The sequence below is a fragment of the Amblyomma mixtum genome, chromosome 3 (genome assembly GCF_055824585.1).
Source record: "Amblyomma mixtum isolate Tamu chromosome 3, ASM5582458v1, whole genome shotgun sequence".
Classification (NCBI taxonomy): domain Eukaryota; kingdom Metazoa; phylum Arthropoda; class Arachnida; order Ixodida; family Ixodidae; genus Amblyomma; species Amblyomma mixtum.
In genome coordinates, this window is record NC_143014.1 from 25738335 (window position 1) to 25764843 (window position 26509).

At 44.7% G+C, this 26509-nt stretch overlaps 1 protein-coding gene and 1 pseudogene across 2 annotated transcripts in view; one reads left to right on the plus strand and one right to left on the minus strand.

Annotated features, from left to right (window-relative positions):
- Positions 1-26509, minus strand: part of LOC149349450 (uncharacterized) — a 508176-nt pseudogene that overhangs the window by 451782 nt on the left and 29885 nt on the right.
- The window catches only part of LOC149349461 (26S proteasome non-ATPase regulatory subunit 4-like), a 48197-nt gene that overhangs the window by 1029 nt on the left and 20659 nt on the right, over positions 1-26509 (plus strand). The window contains exons 2-8 of one of the 2 annotated variants that reach the window (XM_089578402.1): positions 1209-1305; positions 2323-2463; positions 10362-10473; positions 21237-21323; positions 21393-21461; positions 21540-21601; positions 26085-26235. In XM_089578402.1, coding sequence (XP_089434528.1) covers positions 1280-1305; positions 2323-2463; positions 10362-10473; positions 21237-21323; positions 21393-21461; positions 21540-21601; positions 26085-26235 — 648 coding nt within the window. In that variant the 5' untranslated portion in view covers positions 1209-1279. The remainder of the gene's footprint in view (positions 1-1208; positions 1306-2322; positions 2464-10361; positions 10474-21236; positions 21324-21392; positions 21462-21539; positions 21602-26084; positions 26236-26509) is intronic. The other variant, XM_089578403.1, reaches the window with a different exon arrangement.

A 26509-nucleotide genomic window follows, 5' to 3' on the forward strand; every position in this document is an offset into this window, starting at 1 on the left:
CAAGACCAACACGACGACGACTCTGCTTCGTGTTCTCGTACGAAATATATGCAACCAAAGTAACGTAAATGGCAGGAGGCTTTTTAAGCGTATGCAGTGAAATTGAAAACTGGTTTGTGAGGAACGGATATGGCGCAGTAATTGCCTCGCATCTCGGTGGACATCCAACCCGCGCCCTAAGGGAAGGGAGGAATTAAGTTGGGAGTTCAACAAGAAACAGAGAAAGAGGTACCGTAATGGAGAGTTCCGGAACAATTTCAACCACGTGCGGATCTTTAACGTAAAAATAGGTATATTGGTTTTTGAGAAAAGGAAATGGCGCAGTATATGTCACATATCTCAGCTTACAGCTGAAACGCGCCGTAAGAGAAGGGAGGAAGGTGGGAGTGAAAGAAGAAAAAGAGCATTCTTTGACTAATCCCCCCACGTGGGTATGTGCCATTATAAAGAGGTGAAGAAGAAGAAGACGTGCACTGACACCGCACAGCACATGGGCGCCTCTGCGTTTCGCCTCCATCGAAACGCGGCAGCCGCTGACGGGTTCGAACTCGGGAAGTCCGGTTCTAACCACTGAGCCACCGCGACGGGTGCGTCCGCAGTTGTGCGCACAGTGGCGTGAATGGAGTCTGCTAGCCCACTGACAGCCTACGCTGTGAGGAAAATATATCATATCTGCTAAGTTTGAGCCCTTCGTAGCTCGGCGAAAAAAACAAATGTATAGAGTGACCAACGCGTTAAACTAGTTCAAACGCTCGCGAAACCGACTGCCGTGCATACGCACAACAGCCAGCTGGCCTACGCTGCATGACATATTATAACCACGACAAAACACAATTACCTTCCGTTATTGTCAATTTCTGCGCTTAATACATGCTCATGCGCAACACGCGCTGATATTACGATGATGCTGCACAATGTACGATGCCGCAGCTCAAATTAATTAGTGAGTAAGCGATGCACGCATACACGGGGTTGCTCAAAAAGCGCGAGAGAAAATTGGAACGGAACCGAAAGGAGCTTGCAGAATTTTCCCATGATTCTTTGCGCCGAAAACACACCTCTTTCTTTCCTCCACGATCCACCTCTCCTTTTGAAGTATCCGCCAATCGCCTTCGTCGACGTTCGTCCTGCGCCGTGCTTGTGCGCAGTGGCGCGCGCTCCACGCGCGGCGTCTGCACTCGTACGTGGTTCCAATTTCGAACGCTCAGATTGCAGAGCTCCGGACGTGAGGACGCCAGAGTGACCTGTTCGATCTCAGAGAGAGACTGCATCAGCGAGAATGGTCCGCGAGAGTACGGTTGTCTGGTGAGTAGCTGGAGAAGTCAACGTTGCGCCTCATATTTTGGCTCAGCAGGATTTTTTTGCGCTTAGCTAGGCACATATCTGTACTGTGAATGTCTTGCACCTGAAGCGGTATCGTGTTGCTTCTGAACAAAAGTGCAGCGGTTTCAGTCTCAGACGCGGCGGCTGCAGCTCGGCCTGAAAGGAAGAAACGCCTGCGTAGTTTCAGTGTTGGCAAGAATATAAGCGCAACAAGACGACACAAAGAAGGAGGAAAAACGACAGGACAGGCGCTAACTTGCAACACTTTACTGTCTTCATAAACCGCCGCACATATATCAACCACAAGGGGGGGGGGGGGGGGGGGTAAAGACAGATAGGGGGGAACACATTTGAAGGCACGTGCGAAGAGACTCGAATATTGCAAACCAAGAACAGGAGAATCCGCAGAACTATGCCATATCTAAAAACTGACACTCTTTTTTATATATCATGATCGACGGGGTGCTAACACATGCACTCCCACTTTTACATATTCTGTGCGCTTCTATCAATTCGCGTGCGATCGTGTCTTTACTTTTGCAGATTACACTTGTTTCCACGAGTTTTGCTCCACATGCCTTCTTTTTTCCTTCTTCTTTCCAGCAATCCTTACAGTGAAGCGGTAGATTTGACCCGGTCCCATTCTTATATTCTTGCCAGCTATGAACCAACATGCCCCGGAGAGTGTTTTACTGTAGTTTCAGTGTATTACGACCTAGGATAACCGACCCCAGGTGGTCGAAATTTCTGGAGCCCTTCACTAACGGCGCCCTCATAGCTGGGTGGCTTTAGGGCGTTAAACCCCCTTAAAGCCATAGAACCAAACAAAGTGTGTGTGTGGGGGGGGGGGGGGGGGGTGGGGGGGGGGGGTTCTCTATTACATCACGCTTAGGTTCATTCATTCATTCATTCATTCATTCATTCATTCATTTATTGGAATGCGGCCGCGTTTGAGTAGCGTTATTGTGTTTGTAGCGTTTTTCAAACTCATTTTTTCAGCGTGGACACCAGCGATTACATGCGGAATGGCGACTTTGAGCCAACGCGTTTGGACGCACAGCATGAAGCTGCGAAATTTATTTTTCATGCGAAGACTCGTTCACACCCAGAAAATCACATTGCTCTCCTGACACTAGCAAGGTAAGCGTTCATCTACTAAATCTTTATGCAAGCTATATTTGAAGACGCCCATGGATACTGAATCTATAGATCTGTTGAGGGTTTGCGGGGTCGCAGCGGAGCACCAGACAGAGACGACCAGCGTGGCAGGCTTCTAGTTCCGGACTGCGCGTGCCGGGCGTGCGCTCCGAGCACGCGCTGTCGTTCTTTATTTTCTTCTGTCGCGGGAACGCCGATCGCAGCGCCTGCGCTTTATAGCGTCGCCGGGCGCTACAGATCTAACGTGAGTTTTAAGAAAATTTAGAGAACGTCTTGCAGCGCTGCCAGGGAGTCCAAGTACGGAACGCGATCGCCCGTTCAGCGCGACGCCTTAATGCCCGTTGGAAAAATCGAAAATGGGTTTTTTGAGGTAAGGTAATGACGCAGTAACAGTCTCGCTTATCTTTGTGGACACCCAAACCGCGCATGGTACCATTTTTCTTTCTATGTAGCCCCCGATTATAGGCCGCCGGTTCCCCCGATTATAAGTCACCGGTTCGAATCTCCGCTGCGAGCTGGCTCGAACATAACTAGTAAGTTTATGCTGCGCGAAGCGCTGAATCGTTTGACGCTATCCGGAACATTCTGCGGTAACTTTTACGTAGCGCCCGATTATTCCGACCTGCGGTGCCGTCTACTACTACGACGATGGCTTTTCGACAGAACGAGCTGTACGCTGTCGCGTAATACGTACGTGCCAGCCCGCATAGATGTCGAAGTACTTAGAGCTTTTAAAATAAGTGTCTGAGACTCTCACGAGAAATGTGCAGAGTGGTCACAGCAGCATAATGTTGAGTTTTCAATTCACAAAAAACTTTGTTTCCTTCTTTCACCTTACAATGCACAGGTAGCACAGGTTCCCGCTTATTGACAGTGACGTCAAAATGACGAAACGATGTGACGTCGCGACGCTTGACGCAACGAGGAATCAGCCAATTACAGCAGAGCGGCGCCCCGGGAGCATTTCTTTCTTGGAGGTATTTCTAAGGACCCTACTTGGAGGAAGGAAAATTTACATTCTTTGCACGACGAGGGACCATCTGCTAATTTTTTGTAAATAGACTAAAGAAATGCTCAGCGATAAAAGTAATTATTACTTTATTTTGCCGAAACATTACGCTTAAAGTTGAGAAATATTAAGCAAAACAAGAAACGTACGAAGTTAGGCTATTAAATTTGCTGGTGGGTAACTTTCGCTGCCGCGGGCCGCGGGGGTGTGCTGACGGCGGTAGAACGTCAACGAGCCGCCTTGCACGAAAACTACTGTTCCCCTTGATATTGTTTTTTGCGCGGCGTCTAAAATCACGTGGGAAAACCGAAGTCGCCGCTACGAATAATTCAAGCAAGGTGCACAGATCAGAGCACTAGAAACATACAGTCCTAAACAAACAAAAACGAGAAAATACGACGAACACACCCTTAAAGCGGAGGAGGAGGGGCGGCGCTACGAGGAGGGTTATGCAACGCCAACGAGGAAAGAGCCAGAAACAAGGTACTGTACGGTCGACCTGTTTTTATAAGTGCGCAGAAAAATCGACGAAGCCAACTTGTTAAAGTCTGTGTTGTTCGGCTCTTATGATCGATATGACAAAAGTGTCAAAGCGTGAAGGGTTGTAGTATGTGATGTATGGTCGTCTGTTTCTTTTTCCTCGATCGGGAAACAGAAAACGACCACGAAGTGCGATTTGCAGGGAAAAATAGTTTCTTGCCAGCATAAGCATGTTTTGTTTGAATGTATCTGTGGCACAGAGGTGACGTCGGCTGTGCGATGCCGACGTGCGCCTCGTTACCAACCGCAGCTTGCATGACCCGCCGCTGCACCGACAGCGCACTCTAGTTCTTTCCTTCATCCATGGCGCACCCGCACGCACACCTCCCAGCTCATCGCCGAGTTCGTCGCACAGCCATTCCGCAGTCTGCTTCTCCAGTCGAAAGGCGTCGAAACAGCTCGTCCAGCAAGTCAAACGCGTCTTGGTGCGCACTCTTTCGCCGTTGCTCGGGCCGGCGCAGCCGCCTTACGTACCTCCGCTTCCGCCGCCATTTTCTGTCAAAAACTTGACGGTCAAATTGACCGCCTCGAGGTGATCACAAAAAAACATCAATTTGCGGCTGCATAAGTAGGTGTGCAACGTCATCACTTCTGTCATGTCCGTGACGTAAACGACAGCCACCCATGACTTAAAAAAGGAACATGGCCGCCGGCCACGGCCAACCAATAGGAGCGCGGCCACGGCGGGGCTAATTGACGCGTTTTTAACAAGTTTTTGGTTTGGTTTGGTTTATGGGGTTTAACGTCCCAAAGCGACTCAGACTATGAGAGACGCCGTAGTGGAGGGCTCCGGAAATTTCGACCACCAGGGGTTCTTTAACGTGCACTGACATCGCACAGTACACGGGCCTCCAGAATTTCTCCTCCAAAGAAATTCTACCGCCGCGGCCAGGATCGTCTTTTGGGTCAGCAGTCGAGCACCATAACCACTGAGCCACCGCGGCGGCTGACAAGTTTTTGATTTGGCAGTTCCGTAATACGGCCCCTGCTGTAAATATATGTTCGCAATTTCGAAAATCCGTCAGCTTCCTTTTGAAGAATAATGAAGTGATGAACTTGGACGGATTTACCACATTAAGCGTTAAGCCAGCAGCCATATTTCCAGGACAAATTCCCAGCCATGCGCCTGTACTGAACTTGTTCGTGCGCTAGGTGCATGGCCATATATGGATCACCTGCGAGGTTGTTTAAGTATTTAACTAAGTATACAAATCCAATCATCCTTATTCGATACATGTTCGGAATTGCCTTGGATGTAATTTTTTTCTTCCACTCGAGCTTTGGATTTTGCTGATCAGACGCGCACAGCCAAAAAAAGCTAGCACGCAAGTTTCACAACACATATACCATGTGGGGTCAATGTGCACAGACGTCACAGAAATGATTTTCGTCTCCGTCAAGCGTCTAAGCGCAGAACAGCACTTAACGTGGAAGAATTGGCAACGAATGCCTGGTGCGTCGAAAGGCACGCCACCAATGCAGTATAGTACGTAAACTGTGTTTATATATAGCGCTCGCACTCCTCTGATGGACATCTGTAACAGCTCAGAGCAGCATTTCCTTCCATGTCTTTCTCAGATGACCACATTACATGCTGGTGTCCTAACACAAATTCTTACAAATTTGCATTGGCCATATCTTTGCTGAACAATTAAGTCCCCAATATCTATATTAGTCTGATACAAGTTTGCGTCAGTCTGAGAGGAAGAAACATGAACATTTGAAACAAGAACATATGCTTCAACAAATATTAATTGTGGTCTTCAGTTAACAGAACTATAATGTTGCAGAAAAACTGGCTAAGCTTTACATGACACATAATGAATATCTAGTCATAATATTTATTTAGATAGCTTCGCTGATCAACAACTCACCACCAGTACATATTGGCTGCGCTGTTCAGAGCAGCTAGAAAGCTCTGTGTAGGCCACCTGTCAACATGCGGTTAGGGTAGAGTATGCGAATTCCGCCTGTCCTGGAGTAGTGTTCCCAGAGGACAGTGTGTGCGTGCTTCAAATGTAAACCTATGTCACGGTGATAGGCCTGCAAATGCTACCTCCCACCATCGGGGAATTTAATAACCTATCAGGTTCAAATCCTAAAAGCAATAGCATAATAATAAATGCATCAAATAGGAATAGCCTATGAGGTTTTATATTTCATGCATTTCTTATTACATTAATTGTGCATCAGTCATTAATAAGCAATAATTATATTACAACTTTTGCTAGGATATCGAGCCCTGCCCTACTAATGTGGACCTCCCTAAACCCCTGGCGGGCACCAGGGGTATTTGGACAAAGGGGTTTAGCACTAAACCATGCATCCCCAAACCTAACTAAGCTTCCTGGGAGGCAGAGATTTCTGGGAGATATCTCTTAGGCTGAACCTGCTTAGCAGCAACTGTGTTGTTACGATTTTGCAGCATCGACACTTGACTCTGTAGGTGCAAGTGACAGCTTTGTGCAAAAAGATGACGTCCATTCATCTTATTTTAGTTTGGACAGAGATGACTGCTCCTCCCAGCCCGAACTATCGGCTAGTACCCGTCTAACATTCGTTTTCGCTGTTGCCAAGGAGATCTACTGATTTCAGGGCCACTTTGAAGGTACTGTGTGTACTTTGAACAATTCTGTGGCACCAGCGGTGTAGTGGACACAGTTGTCTGCAAGACGGCCCTGGGTCCACCTTGTCATTGCACTGTGGAGTAGCCTAAAGGGCTGCGTGCGAGCAGTTTTTTTTTTGACCGGAAAGTTTAACATTATGAGTTCTGTAACTGGAATACTCATTTTTGGTTTAGTAATGCACAAAACATATATTCTAGATTTTTTATTCTCCTGTTTCTTGACTAGATATGTTTAATATGTTTAATATTTTTGTGATTTTTTTTCTTTTGTAAGCAAATATATTCTGCTTCTTCATTGTGTTATTTAGAAGACAATTCTATTGGCAACTCTATGATGTGCTACAACAAAGAAAAATCTTAGAAAAATTATTAAGTTAATGTGTGAAAAAAAAAAATATGCACACCACCCTAAAATTTCCTATTTTGCCATGGTAAGGAAAGAGTTAAAGGTCTATAGACATCTAATTTTAGTTGCATGTTTCTTTTCTCTACTAATGCCTTAGACATTAGAAAACATTGATCACCATGTGGCATTAATCTAAAACCACTAAAGAATTTGTATTCGAATTTCTTCTCTCATGCTGTTCGGCTTCATCAACCGAATGATGGCTGTGACGTTAGCTGGTCTTTTAAATTATGTGAGTCATAAAAAAAACACACCACCATAGCTACTGATGCATCATTTGTAGTCATTAAAGCTCTTGAAGGAGGCTGATTAAAGTGTTCTAGTGAACTAAAACTACGTATCAGTGTTTATATTGCATTGCAGTTTTTTCATGCCTCACGTGACCTAAATGCCATCTACACGTCGCAGCAATCATTCAGTAGATGAAACCGAAACAGCATGAAAGAAGAAATTCAATTATGTACTATTAAGCAGTTATAGATGAAAAGCCCGTGGTGATACACACATTGTAATGTCTAAAGCATCATTTGAAATAAGAAAACACTAGGCAAAAATTTAGTGTCTGTAGTCCTTTAAGAAGGTTGATTCTAAGAACTCATGCTTGCTCTCCTTTTGCTCAGGCTAATGAAGCCTATTGCAGTAGCTTCATTTTAAGGGAGGCAAAATGAGAAATGCTCGCGGACTAAAATAACCTGGGCCATCCACTATGTTGTGCACATAAATGAGTGTTGCTTTGGTACACAAGAAAGCGGGAACAACTAGCCGACAATTAACCAACTTGTACGTCCTAAAGGGCGGTGGCTCTGTGATTATGGTGCTTGGCTGCTGACCCGAAAGACGTGAGTTCAGTCCTGGCTGGGGTGGTCACATTTCAAAGGAGGCGAAATGCTAGAGGCCCATGTGCTGTGCGATATCAGTGCACGTTAAAGAACCTCAGGTAGTCGAAATTCCGGATAGCCGTCCACTACAGCATTTCTCACAACCTGAGTCGCATTGAGACATTAAACCCCATGAGATCATAAACCTTCCTCAGCTGATGATGTAGTCTCACATAGGTAATGCAGTGTATGCTACACTGCCTCTGGTTTAGTGTGGAGTTGTAGAACAACATAAACCGATTTCTCTGGAGTCTTGCATGCTTACAAGTAATGCAGCCTAATTACATTCCGAGGGAATGCGTTCCAAGGCCAAAACACAAACAGGGTTTTCCTGGGCATAGGGCAAATGCCTCATTCTTGAAGTTGGTGTAATTTGCCTCCAGCAGTACAAGAGTCGAGATGTTTGCCAGACATCCAAAAAATTCTGCTTTGTGCTTCAGCCTTTAAACATGTTGCCTGATGTGAAACAAGCTATGCGATATCTAACGCGTGGTTGATGTTCAGTTTTGATCCATGCTCTATTACATTATACCACGTTCTATAACCACAGTGGTAGTCATGCTATCGATATTTTTTTATCGCCCCTCAGTGCATTCAAGTGCTCCTTGCATATATGATTTGTGTGTGTGTACATAATCAAGGCTGTTGCTATTCACGAGCACAGCGCCATAATGTCAGTAAGTTTAAAAACTGTGCTTGCCCTTGATGTCGACGGCCTCCATTTCCATAATATAATCTTATGTCCTAAACTAAGACCAAAGAACTTTTATTTCAAACTTTTTAGATTATTTCACGGAAATGGGAGACATGCATTTAACATTAGTCATTACATAATTAGCATGTTCCCATGACAGGTTGGATATGTGAAGTCCGAGGCATTTGTGCATGCTACCAGTATTGAGTAGATTGGTACATGTCCAGTGCATGTGCAATGTTGTAGCATAACATTATTTTTTGACGTGTGCATTACTTTACATTTGTTAGAGTTAAGGCTCGGTAACAATTCATCACATCACACAGATATGGACTCAAGGTTGGTTGGTTTGGTTTGGTTTATGTGGTTTAACATCCCAAAGTGGCTCAAGCTATAAGGAATACTGTAATGGAGGGCTCCGAATAATTTCGACCACCTGCGGTTCTTTAACATGCACTGACATCGCACAGTACACTCGTCTCTAGAAGTCCGCCTCCTTCGAAAGTTGATCGCCGCAGCCAGGATCAAACCCACGTCTTTCGGGTCAGCAGCCGAGCACTGTAACCACTGAGCCACCGTGTCGGCATGGACTCAAGGTTGGACTCAAATAAAGAAGCATTGTTTGTACCTGCTATTCTAGCATAAATTGGTCAGTTGTAAGTGAAAATCTTACCTGAGGATGAGAAGTATGGAATGGGCTGAGTGCAGGCTCTTATAAAGCATCTGTGCACAATTGTTTGCTTCGGTATCTTTTGGTATCTCTCACAAACACACATTGTTATATATACTGGCTCTGAGCTAAGTGTAACCATGTTTTTGTGTCCTAGGCAAATGAAAGCAACTCACTGCTCTTGAAAGTGATGTGGCCTAGCTAGTGGAGTGTATCTTTTTTTATTCTGCAAATTTTGGACAATAGTTAGGACTAATTAGCTAGTTAACTTTTTAAATATTGGCTTCAGGAAAACAGTGTCAGTCTGAATGTTGCAGACCACCTTGAATAAAAGAGCAAGCTGAAATGTTTGCAACAAGGTACCGTTTACATAGCTTGTTTACTTGCCCTAAAAAAAAGCATACAAAATTCTAAATCTAATTTACAGTGCTGCATCTGAAGTGCCGCAAGATGTGCTCTCAGGGAAAAAGTCTGCTTCTCTCTGTAATGCCACTCAGGATATGAGATAAGGAGATTTTTCTCTCTGAAATCATGTCTGGACTCTCAGGACAGCTGTCAAGTGATAGATTTTGAATTTTGTATGTTTTCTTTTCGGGCCAGTAAACAAATCTAGGTAAATGATACCTTGCTACAAATGTTTCAGCTGGCTGTTTTGGAAGGTAATCTAAACTTTTTGAACTGACACTTTCTTCCCAAAGCCAGCATTTAATAAGCTGACTAATTATTCCTAATTAACTAAATTTGCAGAATGACAAAATAAATGCAGACTAGGCCAGATGACACTCAACAGCACTTAGTTGGTTTCACTTGCCTATAGGACACTCCGTCTATCCTAAAAACCTGCGTACATTATAGCTGGGACACTTAATTAGTATATGTAATGAATCTGCATGGGTGCCATTTACAGCTGTTTCTAAAAATGAGACACAGGAACATATGCATAGCACTGTCTGTGTCATCCTTGTTTCGTTTTTAGGGCTGCTTTCATGTCTGAGTTGTTACAAGCAAGCCCAGTTCAACTGTGTTTTGATTTTTGTTGTTTTTTATATTTTCACAGACCTGAAGTATTGGCTACACTTACGAATGATGTCAGACACTTTGTATCGAAGCTTGATACAATCAAGCCACATGGATGCATCGATTTCGTGACTGCTCTTCGGACCGCTCATGTACGTTGCTCTTTTTTTTTTTTTCATGATGCTGTCACTACCTACGCTCACACACTGGACATTAATAACAGTTTTTGTAATGCTTGGTTAATGTGTTGCTTCTCATATAATTTGGTTCCTCTCGCATAATCTGATTAATTTATTGCTTCTCACATAATCAAAATGAGCAATGTGTAAGGAGTAACACCATCCAATATATTTACACCACCACTACCACCATCACCACCATGCTGCCACGTCGTGTGCAATTCCAGAACCGAAGGTGGTCAAGATTATTCTAGAGCCACCTCTACAGTCTACCTCATACCCCATGTGCACTAAACCCCATGCACCAGAATACCAGAATATAATATCCATTAGTCAAAGATCACAACTCTTCATGCAGGAGGCATGCTAGCCCAACCACTGAGGTCCACAAATTACCGTAATGTCCATTATTATTTCTGGATATCCATGCGACATGCAGGCGACTATACAGGGTTGAACATCAATATCCTTGTTCCAACCTTTTTTTTTCCATAGCTGGGTGAGCAGCAACAAAAGCTTCAGAAAAACTTGTCGTTTTTTGCAACTTTGATGGGGTTATCTGCGATCCATTGTGAAGTAGTATGTTCCAGAGATATGATCCACGTTACTAAAAAATGCAATACATAAATCTAAGCCATAGCCACACAGCGTTTGTTGTGTTTCGCAGAGGTTGGCAGATGGAGCTGCCTGATAGGAATGACAAATAAACGCTCTTGCCTTGTTGTCTGGTGCTAGCAGTGTTATCAGGCATTTCCAATCATTTCGGAGTATGTAATTTGTGCACAGCTTAAGTCCAGAACCAGCTAACCTCAGAGATAGGGTGGCTATCCGAGTTGCTTCGTGTTCCGGATATATGGACCTTTTTCCATCAACGTCCTGTGCATGCGCCAAGCCTGTAGAATTGCAGGCAAGTTGATTTATAGGACAATTTTTAAACCAAAAACCCTGGTTCGCAGACCGTGTTTTCGCGTCCTGCTCTGCCAACAGAAGGGGTTAGTACGAGGGAAGATATATCAGTTGCCCTCCATTCTATTCTTTTTAGGAAAGGAGAAAGGGCAATGCCCCATAATCTTTGTGAACCTGAAGCCCCCAACGGCTACCGCTAGCTTTTGAGATATTTTGTAGTTGTAGAAAGGGCACAATGGTGCATTCTCTTGCACCATTGTAGCTGTCTCAACCTGCCCCTCGCATTTGCACCACTGATCTGAACACAGAAGGGGTGAGATCAAGTATTTACTTTGGATCAGCTAGTGACCAGTGCTCCTGAGGGGATGCAACCATGGTGTCCTAGAGTCAGTGGGAATTTTCGATTCACTGGAAAACTTTCTGGGCTACTCTACTGTGTCCTTTGAACAGCTTCCCTCTCATACAGATAGAGTCATCTCCCCCCTTCCTTTTTGGACTGGACTTAGAAATGCTATCTGTGAACAAGGGTTTCGTTTGGAAATATGTGCTATATGTGCTAATAGGGCACTTCATATTCTGAAAGTTGTCTATTGGATAAAGACGTTGCCATCTTGTTCAGAATGGAGGGTCAAATGCCACAGCCAAAACTGTTGCACAGTTAACACAAAAAGTGTTCGGAAGTGCAGAAGCCCCAGAAATAATTTTGTTTTGCTTTTCTATAAGATTGTTTTGTAATTTTGCCCAGGCTTGCGTTGTCTTTGCACCTAAACAGACCTAACTTAGGTCATTTGTTTTTGGAAGTGTGCTTTTGCGCATGGTGTAGAGGCGGTAGTTTTAAACCGTGGTAGGTGTATGGAGGCTAGCGGAGATAACACGATAGAGAGATTGTTGTAGGGCTTGCCGTAAGGCTTTGGTTAGGTAGTTTGGCGGACTTTTTTGTTAGGTGGTCGACCTGGCGATGGTCTGCAAGCTAGGAAAGCTAGGGGTGACGGGGAGCTAGTGCAGTGAGAGAAGTGCAAGCGCTGGTGTTATTTAGACGAAATGAACTGCACGAGTTTAGCCAACGTGGAGAAGGCTAGCTGTGCATGCAGGCTGTGTGAGTGATTTGAGGAGGCCGTTCGAATGATAGAAGGGGAACATGAAGCGAGAACGGCAGATTGGCGAGTCGCTCAAGAGGGAGTGGGCTAAGGCTGACTTGCTAGAACGAGTAGTTGGCAAGCTTAAAGAAGAGTGGGAAAAGCTGGCCGAGCTGGAAAAGCGGCGGGGGAGTAGCATCAGGTGGAAGGCGAGGACAGTGTGGAGTCTCAGGCAGATGCAGTTAATGAGAACAAAGAGGGAGGCAGGGAAAGACACCTAAAGGCTGTAAAACAGCAGGCGGGAGGTAGCGGTAGTGTGGAGGCTCCATGACCCAACAGCGCTGTAGCACAGCAGGCTTCAGGTGGGGCAGAGGCAGAGGTAGGAACGGGCCCGGTGACGCGCAACAGTGGTGTGCAGCACGAGGAGGGAGCGCCGCAGCGGTAGGAGAGGCAGCTGGCGCGAGCTGGAGGGCAGCAGTCAATGCTGGAGGTGAATGTTTTGAGCACAGATGGGTCCTGATGGTAGTGGACTCCAACATAGCAAGGGTGTAGGAGGGCGTGTTAACGAGAGTGAAGGCGAACAGGTGCGTGTTAGCGGAGGCCATCAGGGAAGTGCAAGGTAGATGCAGTGGCCAAAGCCCAGGAGGTAGCAGGGGACAACATGGAGAACAAAAACCTTGTTATCCATGCTGCTCTAAACGATGTGCTGAATAGGAGAGGCGTCTGAGAAGGTGCGTGTTACCGTATGCACAATCCTGGAGGTCCAGGGGCACTCTAGTGGAACGGAAACGAGGGTTGTTGAGGCTAACCATGCCATTGGGGGTATGTGCTGACAACTTCATCATCATCATCATCATCATCATCAGCCTGACTACACCCACTGCAGGGCAAAGGCCTCTCCCATATCTCTCCAATTAACCCTGTCCTTTGCTAGTTGCCGCCACTGTATCCCCGCAAACTTCTTAATCTCATCCGCCCACCTAACTTTCTGCCGTCCCCTGCTACGTCTGCTTTCTCTTGGAATCCACTCCGTTACCCTTAAGGACCAGCGGTTATCTTGCCTTCGCATTACATGCCCTGCCCAAGCCCACTTCTTCCTCTTGATTTCAACTAGGATGTATATGAGGCCGGATCCCACCCACCCTTTTGTACAAGATGACATTGATTACAGTAGCGCCACTGGCAAGAGGGTAGGGGCAGGATAGGTCACCAGGCTACGGTTTTTTTGGGGGACCCAGAGCTCTGAGGGCATCAGTGGAGACAAAGACGAACCGGGGGAGGAACCAAGATCAAAGAAACGTAGGGCTCATAAAAGGAGAAACAGATGTAAGCGCCAGTGCCAGATTAATTCAGACATAGTGGATATAACATGCAAGTGGCAGGATAGGCTGAAATAAGAAGAAAAACAAGAGCAGCTAAGGCGGGAGGATTTAACGGTGTATGGGTTTCTAGAGACATATCTTCAGGACATTCATTCATAAAAGTATAAATTGGCAAATGGCCAAACAGAATCTAATGCAAGGAACAATTATGGCAAAAAGAAAAACTGGCAGGGGAGCAAACACACCTAGGCTTTGTATACTTGTGGACAGGAGCAGATGACAGAGAGGAAAAAAAGAATTGATAGAATGCATAGCAGTCGACATTAATTAGCTCTGAGAAGATTAACCTAGGAGACATGAATGCGCACATAGAAGATATGGATGGGTACAGAGATTCGGCCGGTAACAAGCTCCTGGATACGTGCGAAAGTCATGACTTAGTCGTATATAACAGTACTAGGAAGTGTGAAGGGCTCATAACATGGGAAGTAGAGTGCAGTTGACAATAGATTATGCACTGATGTCACTTAGGGTGTATATTAGGCTGTGGGCAATGGACATAGACGAATATGGCTCAAGAAGCCTAGGCAGTGATCAAACATACTGAGCTGAGTTTTAGAAGAGAAACCAATGGTGAAACAAGGCAAGATGAACAACCATATGGTATCTTTAACTTGGAAAAGCAACTGGAAATAGCAATCAAACAAATTGAGGAACTAATACTACAACGAAATGAGCTTACACAAATTTAAGTAGATTATTTTAGCTAGAGCTTGTTGTGAGGTGCGAGTCAGGCCAAAAGGGAAAAGAAGAGAAACGCAAGTTTTGTTCTAGTAAACTGTAGAAGGCGTACCGCTCGCTTTTTCTGTGAATCACATGAAAATTTATAGCTACACGTACGCAAAACGCAGGCACATTCCCACTTTTAGTTCAGCGTATGCTAGCAGAGACGCAAAAATAAACTCAGCCTATAGTGGCGCCATCTGGTTGTCAGGACGGGAACCATTGCTGTAAACAAACCGACTCTGCACTTAAGCCTAGGAGCGGCAGAATCGTCACTCTAATTATTAAAATAAAGCAAATTTATCTCTTATATGTTTTCTTATAGGCAAGATGAGACGAAGCAAAAGACCGGCGCCCCATTTATGGCCAGTGAACGCACTTAAAAAGGCAGCAAAACAACGAGAATTCAGTCCGAAGCGAGAGGTCCGGCTAACGACGGGCGCTGCCATGTTTGTCGCCGCGCGGCGGAAATCCAGACGGTTGCCAGATGAGACTACCATCTCATACAGATGTGTTCTCACATCAATAAATTCTATTTTAAAATGTTCTACCGCACTTCTTGGCACCACAGCTGGCTAAACGGTAATTTGAATAAAGAGCTATCAATTGCCGCAAAGAAAATATGGCCGATAAAATTCAGTAGACTGACCCTTTAAAGGAAATGGAGGACAAAGCCGACATAAACAACTACCATTCTATAAGAGTGACATCAGTCATTTTACACGGTGATGGGGCTGATTATAAAGGACAGACTGCAGGCATGGGTGGAGAACAAGAGGTTGCTTGAGGAGCTTCAAAATGGTTTCTGGAAACAAAGGAGGTTAGAGGACAATCTGTTCTCATTGATGCAGTGTATTGAAATAGCAGAAAAGGAACACTGGCCCCTAGGGCTAGCATTTCTGGATATTAAAGGAGCCTCTTACAGTGTATTTCAATAGGATTTGTGGAACATACTGTATGGGCACATTAGATGTGGAAGATGAAGTTCAGAGCCTGTCGGGATGCAGCATGGGCTTAGGTGGGCATGTCCACTGTCACCTTTATTGTTCACGTTGTCCAGGTGCGGACATAATTAAATAGAGCATACTATTCCATTCTAATTCAAATTTCCTTCCCTATCGGACATGAAGAAACGTTATTTGTTCATGAGAAATGGCACTACAGTCTGCTACCAGCCTGCACATACCACAACTGCCAGATTCGGTTAGTCAATGTGTGAAAAGTGTTTGAAAGCAATAGCGTGGACCATTTACTTTTGGCCGCACCTGTACCTACAAGGATTAGAGACTAAGTTGGAGGGGGGGGGGGGCTTCAACCCTTCCTACTTCAAGCAAGTAAAATAGACTGAACAGTCATTACCTGGACTAATGTACACATATGATATAGTATAAATGGCTGACAGCAAAGAAGATTTGCAGGGGTTGATGGACATCTGCAGTACTGTGGGAGATAGATGAGGTCTGAAGTTCAATAACGAAAAATTGGCAGTCATGATGAAGGCGGTGTAATAATGAAGGCGGTGGATCAGTACGAGTATCATGGGGTGTGGATAAATATTGCTGCCGATTATTTAAAATAGCATAAAAAATAGTATGTAACAACTAAAGGTAGCAGGAATATAGATGTCATGAAAAATAGGGCACTGTGGAATTACAATAGCTACGAAGTGGTAAGTGATGGTCGCATTTTAAATTTATCAGTGCGAAAGACAGACTTAAAGAAGACACCATAAGCACTGACTCGCAACTGATTGAAAAGATTATATAGCCATGCCAAGCAACATGTGGAGACAACATATTAAAACAGTCTTAAGTGGCTAAGTGGTTGGATTCCCCATTCAAATGTTTCCAATGTTAATTGGTCAGGCCCCCTATTTCGGGAGTCCATTGGGCACTGCTGCAGCTTGGGCTCGCTACACCAACTGCCGTTGCGGCTGCAAGTCAGAGCTGGACAGTGCGTTCTCCCATTGCTGAGCTGTCTGGCTGTTTATTCTTAGTATGGTAAGGTTTTCTAGGCAGGCTCATAGCATGTGGTGCAGGTGGTACAGGTCTGCCTCCTCTGCGCAGTGTATGCATCCTGATTTGTATAATTTCAGACACATTCTAGTTGTTGGGCTTCTTTGGGTTGTACATTGCATCTGTTGTAAGCATCTGAGTGCAATTTCTTCTTCCTTGTTTAGCTTCCTGTCTAGGGATGGATATATCCTTCTTGACAGTCTGTAGTGTTGGAGAATTTCCATGTATGTGAGTGGAAGGTTTGTAGAGCTATGATCAATCGTGTGGGGCTCTCGGGGAAGCAGAGCTTGAGCAGTGGCATTTGTGCCTTCATTCCCCTTGATTGATTGATGGACTAGTGCCCACACTATAGTAATTCCGTGTCGCATCGGGATTCTACCATTCTGTATTTAGTTCCCCACCTTTGCAATTCCTGCATGCTGTTTGCAAGTCCGATATAATTGCTGGCTTGTTTCTAGTCACCATCGCTAAGGCTATGACAGCTTCCTGCAGTGCAACTCAATCTTCACTTCTTATGGAGGCACAATTAGCTCTCCCTCCGTTTTTCACAGCAGTCACCATTTTGCCATTAACCAGGCCTGCCACATTGGTGCGCATCGCACCTAGGTATCTCCTCACTGATTGCTCCGGCTCCTGCTTCCCTATTCTTTGTGATATACGAGCGCATATTTCAGCATATAGGTATGACAGTAATTTTGAACCTTACACCCTCTGGTATACCTTCCTCATCCTCTGTAGAAATTATAAGTCCTAGCCTGTCCAATAGAGCTCTTCCCGCTTTAGGTCCTGCCAGCCTTACCTTTTGCGCTAATTTATGGGCCTTGATTAGTTCCTCTAGCAAGTTATGGATTCCTAACCCTTCTAGCCTCCCATCAATATGAGTAATGGTATCCCATGGCACTCTTCTCAACTTCGCTGTTCTTTTTTTTAACGCTAGCTTTTAAAACTTATGCTTATGCAAGTATATAATCCTTCAGTTACAATGCATGGAAGCTACATGCACTTCCTTGAGAGTGCATGCTTGGACTGGAAAATGGAGGCTGGCGTGTGCTTTCACAACTACTGCTTGCACCAGCTGTACTGATTTTTTTTTACTTCCGCACAACTGCTCAGCCTTTTGTAAGAAACCTCGATGTTACATATTGTGTCCACAGATACTGTTATCATCTTTGTTGTACTTTGACAAACGAGCCCAACAAGAAGTAACATATTTCTTGTATGTGCACATGCATTGCAGTTCTGTGCCTTCACAACTTCAGTTATACCATTAGTCTTGGCTTTTTTTTTTTTTAGCTATGCATTCCTAATATACACTGTTATAGGCCTCGTATACATTTTCTTTTCGCACTTCAGGAGTGCTTCCAAATATATATGTTGCAGTCTTACGGAAAATAACTTATTTTGAGTGATATCTCCATGCAATGCACTTCTGTGTGGTTATGATCACAACAGCACCATTTTTGCCTTAAAAATATTGTAGTTTTATGGCTTATTTAATTCTATCATGTCAGTTGCTCAGAGTGCTGCAGGACATTTTTTTACCATAAACTGGGATGAACACAAAGAAATGGGCACACTTGTATTGCATGTTCCTTACTTCCTTCGTATTGTCTCCTTGAAGATATGAATCTGGCAAACAGCAAGCTCTTCTTATGGACAATCCAGCTTGATGTGAACAAACAGAGGAATAGAAGACACTGAAGAACAGATGGCTGGCTTTCAGTGCTTTACTTATGGCCATGTTCTTGTGTGGTGGATAGCAGAAGGAAAAGGGGCATAGCATGCTCACTTTATATCTGCAATATACCAAGAGTGCCTCCTACCGATCTTTTTGCGATCATGGATGCCGTGACAGCTCGAACACTGGAGCTGCAGTTAAAGTGGGAATGAAAGAAGGGATTTGTTCTCACATTGTTTTCAGAACATGTTGGTGTGCTTACAAAAATTTAAGCACTACAGTCAGGTACAACTCAAGTTCCATGTGGAAGGGGACCCCCTTCCAGCCAAAAGCGTGGTGCAATTCTCATGACCCTGCCTGAGTGACAATGCATAGAGTGGCGCGAAAATGCAGAAAGGGTACTATCCCTGACAATGAAGGGAAGGGACTAGCCCCTTTCCCGCTGCATTGTGCTTATACTGTTGATGCCGCGTTGCTTCTGCTTGTCACTTCTCAATGACTGTAGGGCCCGTGTACTGATGCTGCTGTTGCCGTCTTTAGTGTTCAGCCAGTCTTGCTCGCCGCAGAGCATCTGGATCAACATTAGAAGGCCCGGCGTGAAGCGAGTGCGAATGATGTGCGAAGCAAGCGCCGGAGCAGGGAACCTGCACGCACTGTGAAAATTGGCCACATGTGGTGTGCGTCAGGCTAGGCTAGAAATGAAAGATGGACGTCTGTATCTTGAAGACTTGGATACCGAAGACGACGGAGACCAGGCCAACAAGTTCACACAAAAGAGTCAACCCCTCTCTCGCATTTAACAATTAACATCCCAGCCAGTTGAAAGCGGTCAAGGAGCGAGCTTACAATAACAGACCCAGGTGAAATTTTGTCAGTGGGAACCTGCTGGTTTTTTATGGTTTCATTTGGTTCCAGAAGGAAGCCTTCTGGTTCGCTGCTGATTGAAATGGTGCCTGTAGGATGCCAACTGGTGTTTTGCTTGGATCTACTGCTCCAAGAAGGAAGCCTTCTAGTTTGCTGCTGGTTTTGTGCTAGGGTCTACTGGTCCCAGAAGGAAGCCTTCTGGTCTGCTGCTGGTTGAAATGATCCCTGCATGGTGCCAACTGGTGTTTTGCTTAGATACAATGCTCCAAGAAGGAAGCCTTCTGGTTTATGTTGGTGTATGTGGTCCCAGAGGGGCATCCACTGGTTTCGTGTTGGACTCTTCTGGTCCCTGCTGGAGGCTTCTCGTTCGAAGTGGGATCAACTGTCTTCTACATTGTTTTTGAATTGACAGCTTTTTCCTTTGTTTGCGTGGTAATGGCATTCCTTAATTAACAAAATTTTCCAGCTAAATCTCTAGGATTTTCTCTGTTGTAAATTGCAAAATTAATGTTAAAATTCAATGTGAAAACTTTGTTTATTAACTGTTCCCCACTAAATCCTGTGGGATGCCCTTAACAAGGCAGTGTATATAAGCATGAGCTAATGCATTTTGAATGTGAGTGTATATGAATTTCTCATATAAGTTGTGTGTATTGCAGTGCTTTGTCGATGCTTTTGTTGGCGCTTGCTACGCTTAAAGCTGTGTGTTCTTGCTATAGGCAGATCTGCATGGTCCTGGCTACAGGGTGACACATTTTAGTTTAGGTTGCTTCTGTTTTCCTTAATTTTTGGAGTGTGCTTATCATTGTAGCAGCTCTTACTTCAAAACTTTTTTGTAACTTTTAAGAAAGGTTAGAAAACAAAGGACATTCTATGGATGGTTTATCCAAATAAACGTTGTTCGTGGCTACTGGTTCCAGCAGCTGCTAGTCCCCAGTAAACAATTCGAACTAGCACCATAAAGAATCCCATTTGGACATCTTTGCCTGGGGAACGACCCGGCAAGCTGCCTTCTCTTTGGTTTTCAGAGGTGGGGGGAACAAATCCTCGTTTACTGACCGCTATTTAACACAGTAACACAGCAAGGTGGCAAAGGAATGTCTTTTTTTTTTTTTTCCTGCCTAGCTTTGGCTACAATGAATGCTTTCAGCCAGACATGGGCCCCTAATCATTCAGAATGTGTTCTCACGTTTGCAGTGGCCCAAGTGGCTCACGGCAGCAGTTAAAATTTTGTCTAGCCGCCCAATGAAACGATTTCAGTGCAGCCTGAGCAGTGCAGGTTCCCTGCCGCGCTGAGTGGGTCACGTGGCCCTCCTCTCTTTATCCTTGCGCACGCTGCTGTGTCGCACGAGCCTTTGCGCCTCCACCAAAAAGCGCGCACGCCCACCCCTGCTCCCCGCCTTGCACCTGTTGCTCCTCTGGCTTCATCCGAACACAGTACGCCTTTTTCACTAGTGACCCATTTAGTGCCACTGCAGTAACAGTCATACGTGCACTTAATGGTTGAATTAGTGACTAAAAATGATGAATCCTTTCATAAAACGCCTAAGACAACCTAATACAAGCCTCAAAATTTTCATACTGAACCGGGGAGCGGATATTAACATGCTGTGAATGCTTGTGACACCGAAAATGCAGTGTTATCCATAGAAAGCATCTGAAGCCACTGGTACAACAAACTTTAAAATCAATTTGTGCCTGAATGAAATGCCACTTGGCTGCCAGACATGGTGAAAGTAATCAGGAGCAAGAGAAGCACCTACAGATAAGCACACATGCGGAATCGCAGCTTTCCACAATCAGAAAAAATGGCACCAGTTCTGTCGGCATACCATCTGTCACCCAGCTGGCAAGGGAAATGCCATACAGAGATACTCAGTCACCATGACCTTGCAGTTGTTTTATTGATGTTCCTCATGCACTGTCTTCACTATTGTGGTTTTGTTTTAATGTCACCCATTTATTGCATTTCACAATAAACTTCACTTGTTAGCGATGCTCCTGTTCTCTGCTTCTTCTTTGCTCCTTTTTCTCATGTTAATTTTTATGCAATTAAACTAGCCCAACCTCACGCATCACTATTTATTTACAGCTTGTGCTCCGGAACCGACCGGATAAGTTCCAGCAGATGCGAATTGTGGCATTTGTTGGCAGCCCTGTCACATCAGATAAGAAAGAGGTTTGTGCGCATCTTACTTTCAGACTTTTAAAAATCCTCCGCTGATATATTGTTCTTTTTTTTTTTCAGCTTTTGAGTCTTGCAAAAAGACTGAAGAAAGGAAAAGTGAAGGTGGACATTGTGAATTTTGGAGAATATGTAAATGGTGTTTCAACTCTATCTTGTTATGTTGTGTGAAGCTGCATTTTTAGTTTTCTTCCTTATTTTTACCTCTAGGTCCTAAATAATGAGACGCTGACACCCTTTCTCAGCAGTCTAAATGGAGGAGGGGATCGCGGGTAAGTTGTAGGCTGTATTGAATGCAGACATGCTTGCAGGTGGTGTTACAGTTTAACTCTTTAATTCCCAGTGTTGTCATTTAAGCATCAAGCTGGAATTCAAATTTTGATATCAGTGTATTAATATGCGTGGTGCCGCTACGAGGCATGTTAGTAACAAAAAGGGTGTGCATACGACTTCTAGCCAGTGTTGAACAGCTCATATTTTCTCTTTTTGTAGAAACTGTTGCTAGACAAATAAGGCAAGGTTTGTGGCATAAAAAAAATGTGAATTCAATGCACCCATGAAGGTTCGCTGTCTTATCAGATACTCAAAACATGCTTTATTTGAATATCTTGTTGGTTTCTGGTTTGTTACAAATTGGCAGCAATGGACATTTGTGCCAACTAGTCACTGTTCAGGGAACAGTACTGAAATTCATGGTGCTAAAAAATTATAACATTTCTCCTGACTGATAAGATATACTAGTATACTACAAGATCTTATGAGCAAAGTTGGCTGGGGGTGACAGCAAGGCCCAAGCTGCAGAAACGGCAATGACCAAAACATTGGTTTAAAGAGCTCAATCACTGAAACATGGCAGTAGCAATGGCAGCTGTGAGGGCAGGGCGGACACTGGAGAAAGACAGTCTGACTCTGTTCTCAGTGGAAAAGAGCATGTGAAGTGAATTGCTGCTTTTTAAAATGCCACACTTCCATTGTAGCAGGGTGCTAGCAAGAGCAGTGCAATGGCCAGACAGACAGGTGCTGCTAAATACAGTCTGTGCCTCTGTAAGCAAGAATAGCTTTAAATCAGATGAAGCAGCTCTAAGAGTCGGACTTCATTATAACTGTGCTAGTTGTGCAAAATGAACTGAATGCCCAAAGTCATGGATTTGTGGTGCAATGATTTACAATTCAAACTAACAAATTTATAGACTTAGCTCTTAAATATTATGGGTGCATTAGCTTGGGCAGTGTAGCAGTTGTGATTTTTAATGCAGAATGTGTGTTACACACCTGGTTCCCCGAGACCTTTCTGTATGTCACAGAAATTTTAGCCATGAAGGGAATGAAAAAAAAAATGGAGATGGATGGTGTTGGTGGCAGGAATTGAACTTGCTCTTCTGGCACGGCAGGCAGGAGTAACGGTGGCAGGACATTAGTGGTGGGGTGGCATGCAGAAGCAAAAACTCAAGAGGCATGGTGACTCTGAAACATTGCTTTTCATAAAACAAAATAAATGAAAAAAATGTGATAGGTCACCTATGGAGGGGTTAAATGTGAGCGCCAAAATTGTGAAATGTATATGCCTCATCGGGTCTGAACGAAGAGCGAGACTTTTTTTTTTTGTGGCCTGGCTAAATTTTGGGGTGGTGACCGCCACCCCTTGCCTCCCCTTGACGCCATCACAGGCTGAGAGGTATGCTACCTATTAAGCTGTCTATGCAGGGCAATCAGGCTTTTGCACTGCCGATGCTGCATCTTTCGGGCTATACCAGAACTTGGCGTTCAGCAGATGGTAGAACTATGCCATCACTTTCCGTACTCTGCCATTACTTTGCCACACACCTTACCTTTATTCAAATTCACAGTCTGTGTTCTTGCAAACTTCTTTCAAATAGTGATCTCCTCAGTTTTTTTTCCTTGGTAATTTCGGAGACGCAGGGTTTTTTACGTGCACTGACACTGCACAGGGGTTGTGAATTTTAATTTGGAGGACCGGCAGATGAAACCTTTAAAGACGTCAACTGGTCCGAACGCTGAGTCTGGTGATAACACGACGGTTTTGCCCCTATGGGTGGCAGCATGGGTGCAGCCCTCCGTGACCTCTTCAGGCTTCAGACGGGCAGGCAGCAGCGACCGGACCTGTGTGCGTCATGTTTTGTGTGGATGTTAGCTATTGCGATGTCATGGAACAAATACTGCCCGAGCGCCTGTGATGTATGCGTCTGTATGCTGTTGTGGTCAACAGATGCGATGCCAGCGGAGATGCAGACTGCCATTATGGCCTCTTTTATTGCGTAAGCAATACTGCGCCAGGTTTCGAGCCGTCGCGTAGCTCCTGGCGACGCTGCCGCGTGCTCTTGATGCATGTGTCGGAATGTGGAGAGAGGAGAGGAAGTGGGAGGGGGCCTCGGGCAAAACAGTTGCTGCTTGCTTACGCAACTTGCCCGGTTTAACCAGAGCTAAACCTCAGCTAATTTTTTTTCTGTCTTTTCTCTTTCACTCCAAACTTCCTCCCTTCCTTCACGGCGTGGTTGAGGTGTCCACCGATATATGTGCGACAGTTACTGCACCTTTCCTTTCCTCTAAAATCACAATCGAGGTGCACAATGGCCAATTCAGGGAGCAGCGTCACTACAGCCCATTTGTGATCTCTTCGGAAATGAATGGGCTGTTTTGAAGGGCCTCCTAGAGACTTCAAGTGATTTGTCCCACGGGAAAAGCGTTGCACTGAATGTGCGATCCCAGTAAAAAAAAAAAAAACCATTGGGTTCCAATTAGAAATTACCACTTTGAACCAATTGAATATTTCCAAACATGTTTTCGACATCATTGGAGAATACCAATTGAAAAATGCCATTTGGACCACTCCAATTGGCCAACACCATAAGGTCAGCTCCAATGCGCACGCACCAGGTGGTCCACCTGAATTGAAAGACCTCATTTGGTCTGATCCAGTAGACCTTTCTTGGCCTACATCATCAGTGCACGCGTTATGGTTAAAACCAACGAGTCAATTCATTTCAAATTTCCAGTTTGATTCAAATGATGTAGAACCAAGTGGACTTTCCCCCAGGAGTTTAGGAGACACTGTGCATTGAAATTGTGAATTGAAATTGTGATAACTCCAAGTTTAGCAAAGTGAAGACAAACAAGCCTGCAATATCACACAGAAGGAACACAGACACAGTCAATATATATGCACAAAACATGCTTTTGCTGCAACTTGTATACCCCATTCATGAGACACTGCTGCTGGAGCCAGTGGCGCTTGTCCATTGAGCACAGTTATTTCATCGATTCATGCCCGCAGTGATAGTTCAAATGATTAAATCAATGCAGTAGATAAAGCAGCTCATATCTTTTTACTACGACCTCATTACTTCCCAGTTTTGTGTTCATAGAGAGCAATATTCTGATCCCAATCAAGGCAATCATTGGCTTCCAATTAATTTTTACCAATTGTAAATTTTTCAATCGTGCATCTTTAACCAACTGGAACATCGAGTTGGACCTCCTGCTGGCTCTCTTGCAATATGCTGTGGACTGTTCATTCGAAGCAAGGCACTAACTCTATTACCTGGCTAGCGGACTAGCCACTTAGTAATAGAGGAATCAACTCTGCCTTTAAATAATTTGACCACTAGTTTGGAACACAGCTAGGGGACCAACTGGGCAGTCCAGCCAAAAGCGATGAAACCAATGGAGTCCTGGGAACCAGTTGGATAATTCAGGTGAAATGGCAGAGCAAACTGTACTTAAAATTGGAAGCTGAGAGACCAAATTTGACTGGTCAGTTGGAATGAGGGAAACCATTTGGACTCCCCGATTGAATTCCCGAGTTCAAGTGGAAGTTCAGAAACCAATTGGACTCCCCAGTTGGATTCTTGAGTCCAATTGGAAGTTCAGAAACCAATTGAACTGTCCAATTGGAATTAGGGAAATTAGTTGGGCTCCCCGACTGGTTTTCCTGAGTCCAATTGGGTCCATATGGCTTCCAATTGGGTCTAGTTGGGCCCAGCTTGGTCCAGTTGGGCCCAACTGGGTCCAATTGACTCTCAATTGGACCCAATGTTTTTTTATGACTGGGATGGCGTTCTGTGGACTCCCTGCTAGCACTGCAACATGCTGTCGAGTTCCGGGGGCCCCCTGGCAGCACTGCAACAGACTGTCATGTTCCACTGTTACAAGCAAAGCTTAAGCATCCTCCAATTTTTATTCACCTTTACGATTCTTCAACGTGCACTGCAATCACACAGTACACAAGCTAGAATTTCGCCTCCATCGAATTCCGATCCCGGACGCGGCAGTCAAATTTCTATAATGGCAAATTCTAGAGGCTTGTGTACTGTGCGATGTCAGGGTACATTAAAGAACCCCAGGTGGTTGAAATTTCCGGAGCCCTCCACTACGGCGTCTCTCATAGCCAAGTCGCTTTGAACCCCCATAAATCGAAATAAAACACTCTCACAAAAATTATTGCGTCAATAGCAGAAGCTTGTCAAGGCCTACACACCAGTGGCAGTGCACTGTGTATTTGGCACTGTGCCTGTGTTTCACTCAAGAAGCCTGTTTTAGCAGAAAGGATAAGAAAGAAATCTCATCATAGTGAAAACTGAAAAGCGACAGATTATTAACCGCTGGATAAGTCATTTGAAGCTCTTTAGCAACCCTTCAGGCTGACACACCTGCTTTAAGGCATAGAGGTTAGTCCACCTTTGCATCAAATCATTGCCTCACCAAATTAGTAGCATGTGCTCTTCGTACACTCCACAGGTCCCACATGGTGTCGGTGCCACCAGGCAATGTCTTGTGGCATGTGCTCGCAAACTCTCCAATTGTTCAGGCTGGACATGGCACTCCCATCAACTATCACACTGGCAGCTTCGAGTTTGGTTTTGGAGATGACGACCCAGAACTTGCCTTGGTAAGTCACATGACTAGATAGATGATCCAACTTCATTGATTCTTGAAAATCCCCTTCAAGGCATATAGCAGGAGGGGTGGGCAAGAAGTATTGCAGTTGGGGCTGCAGGTGATTTTTGGTGGTGGTCTTGAATTGGTGATGGAAGGGAGAAAAGTAAGCAAAGAAAATAAATTGGCATGCGTTGAGAATATTGGATCAGTGGTCAGTAATGCATGTAGGTTCTGTGATCAGTTGAATTAGACCAAATGTAAGGCATGTGCTCAGGAATTCACTC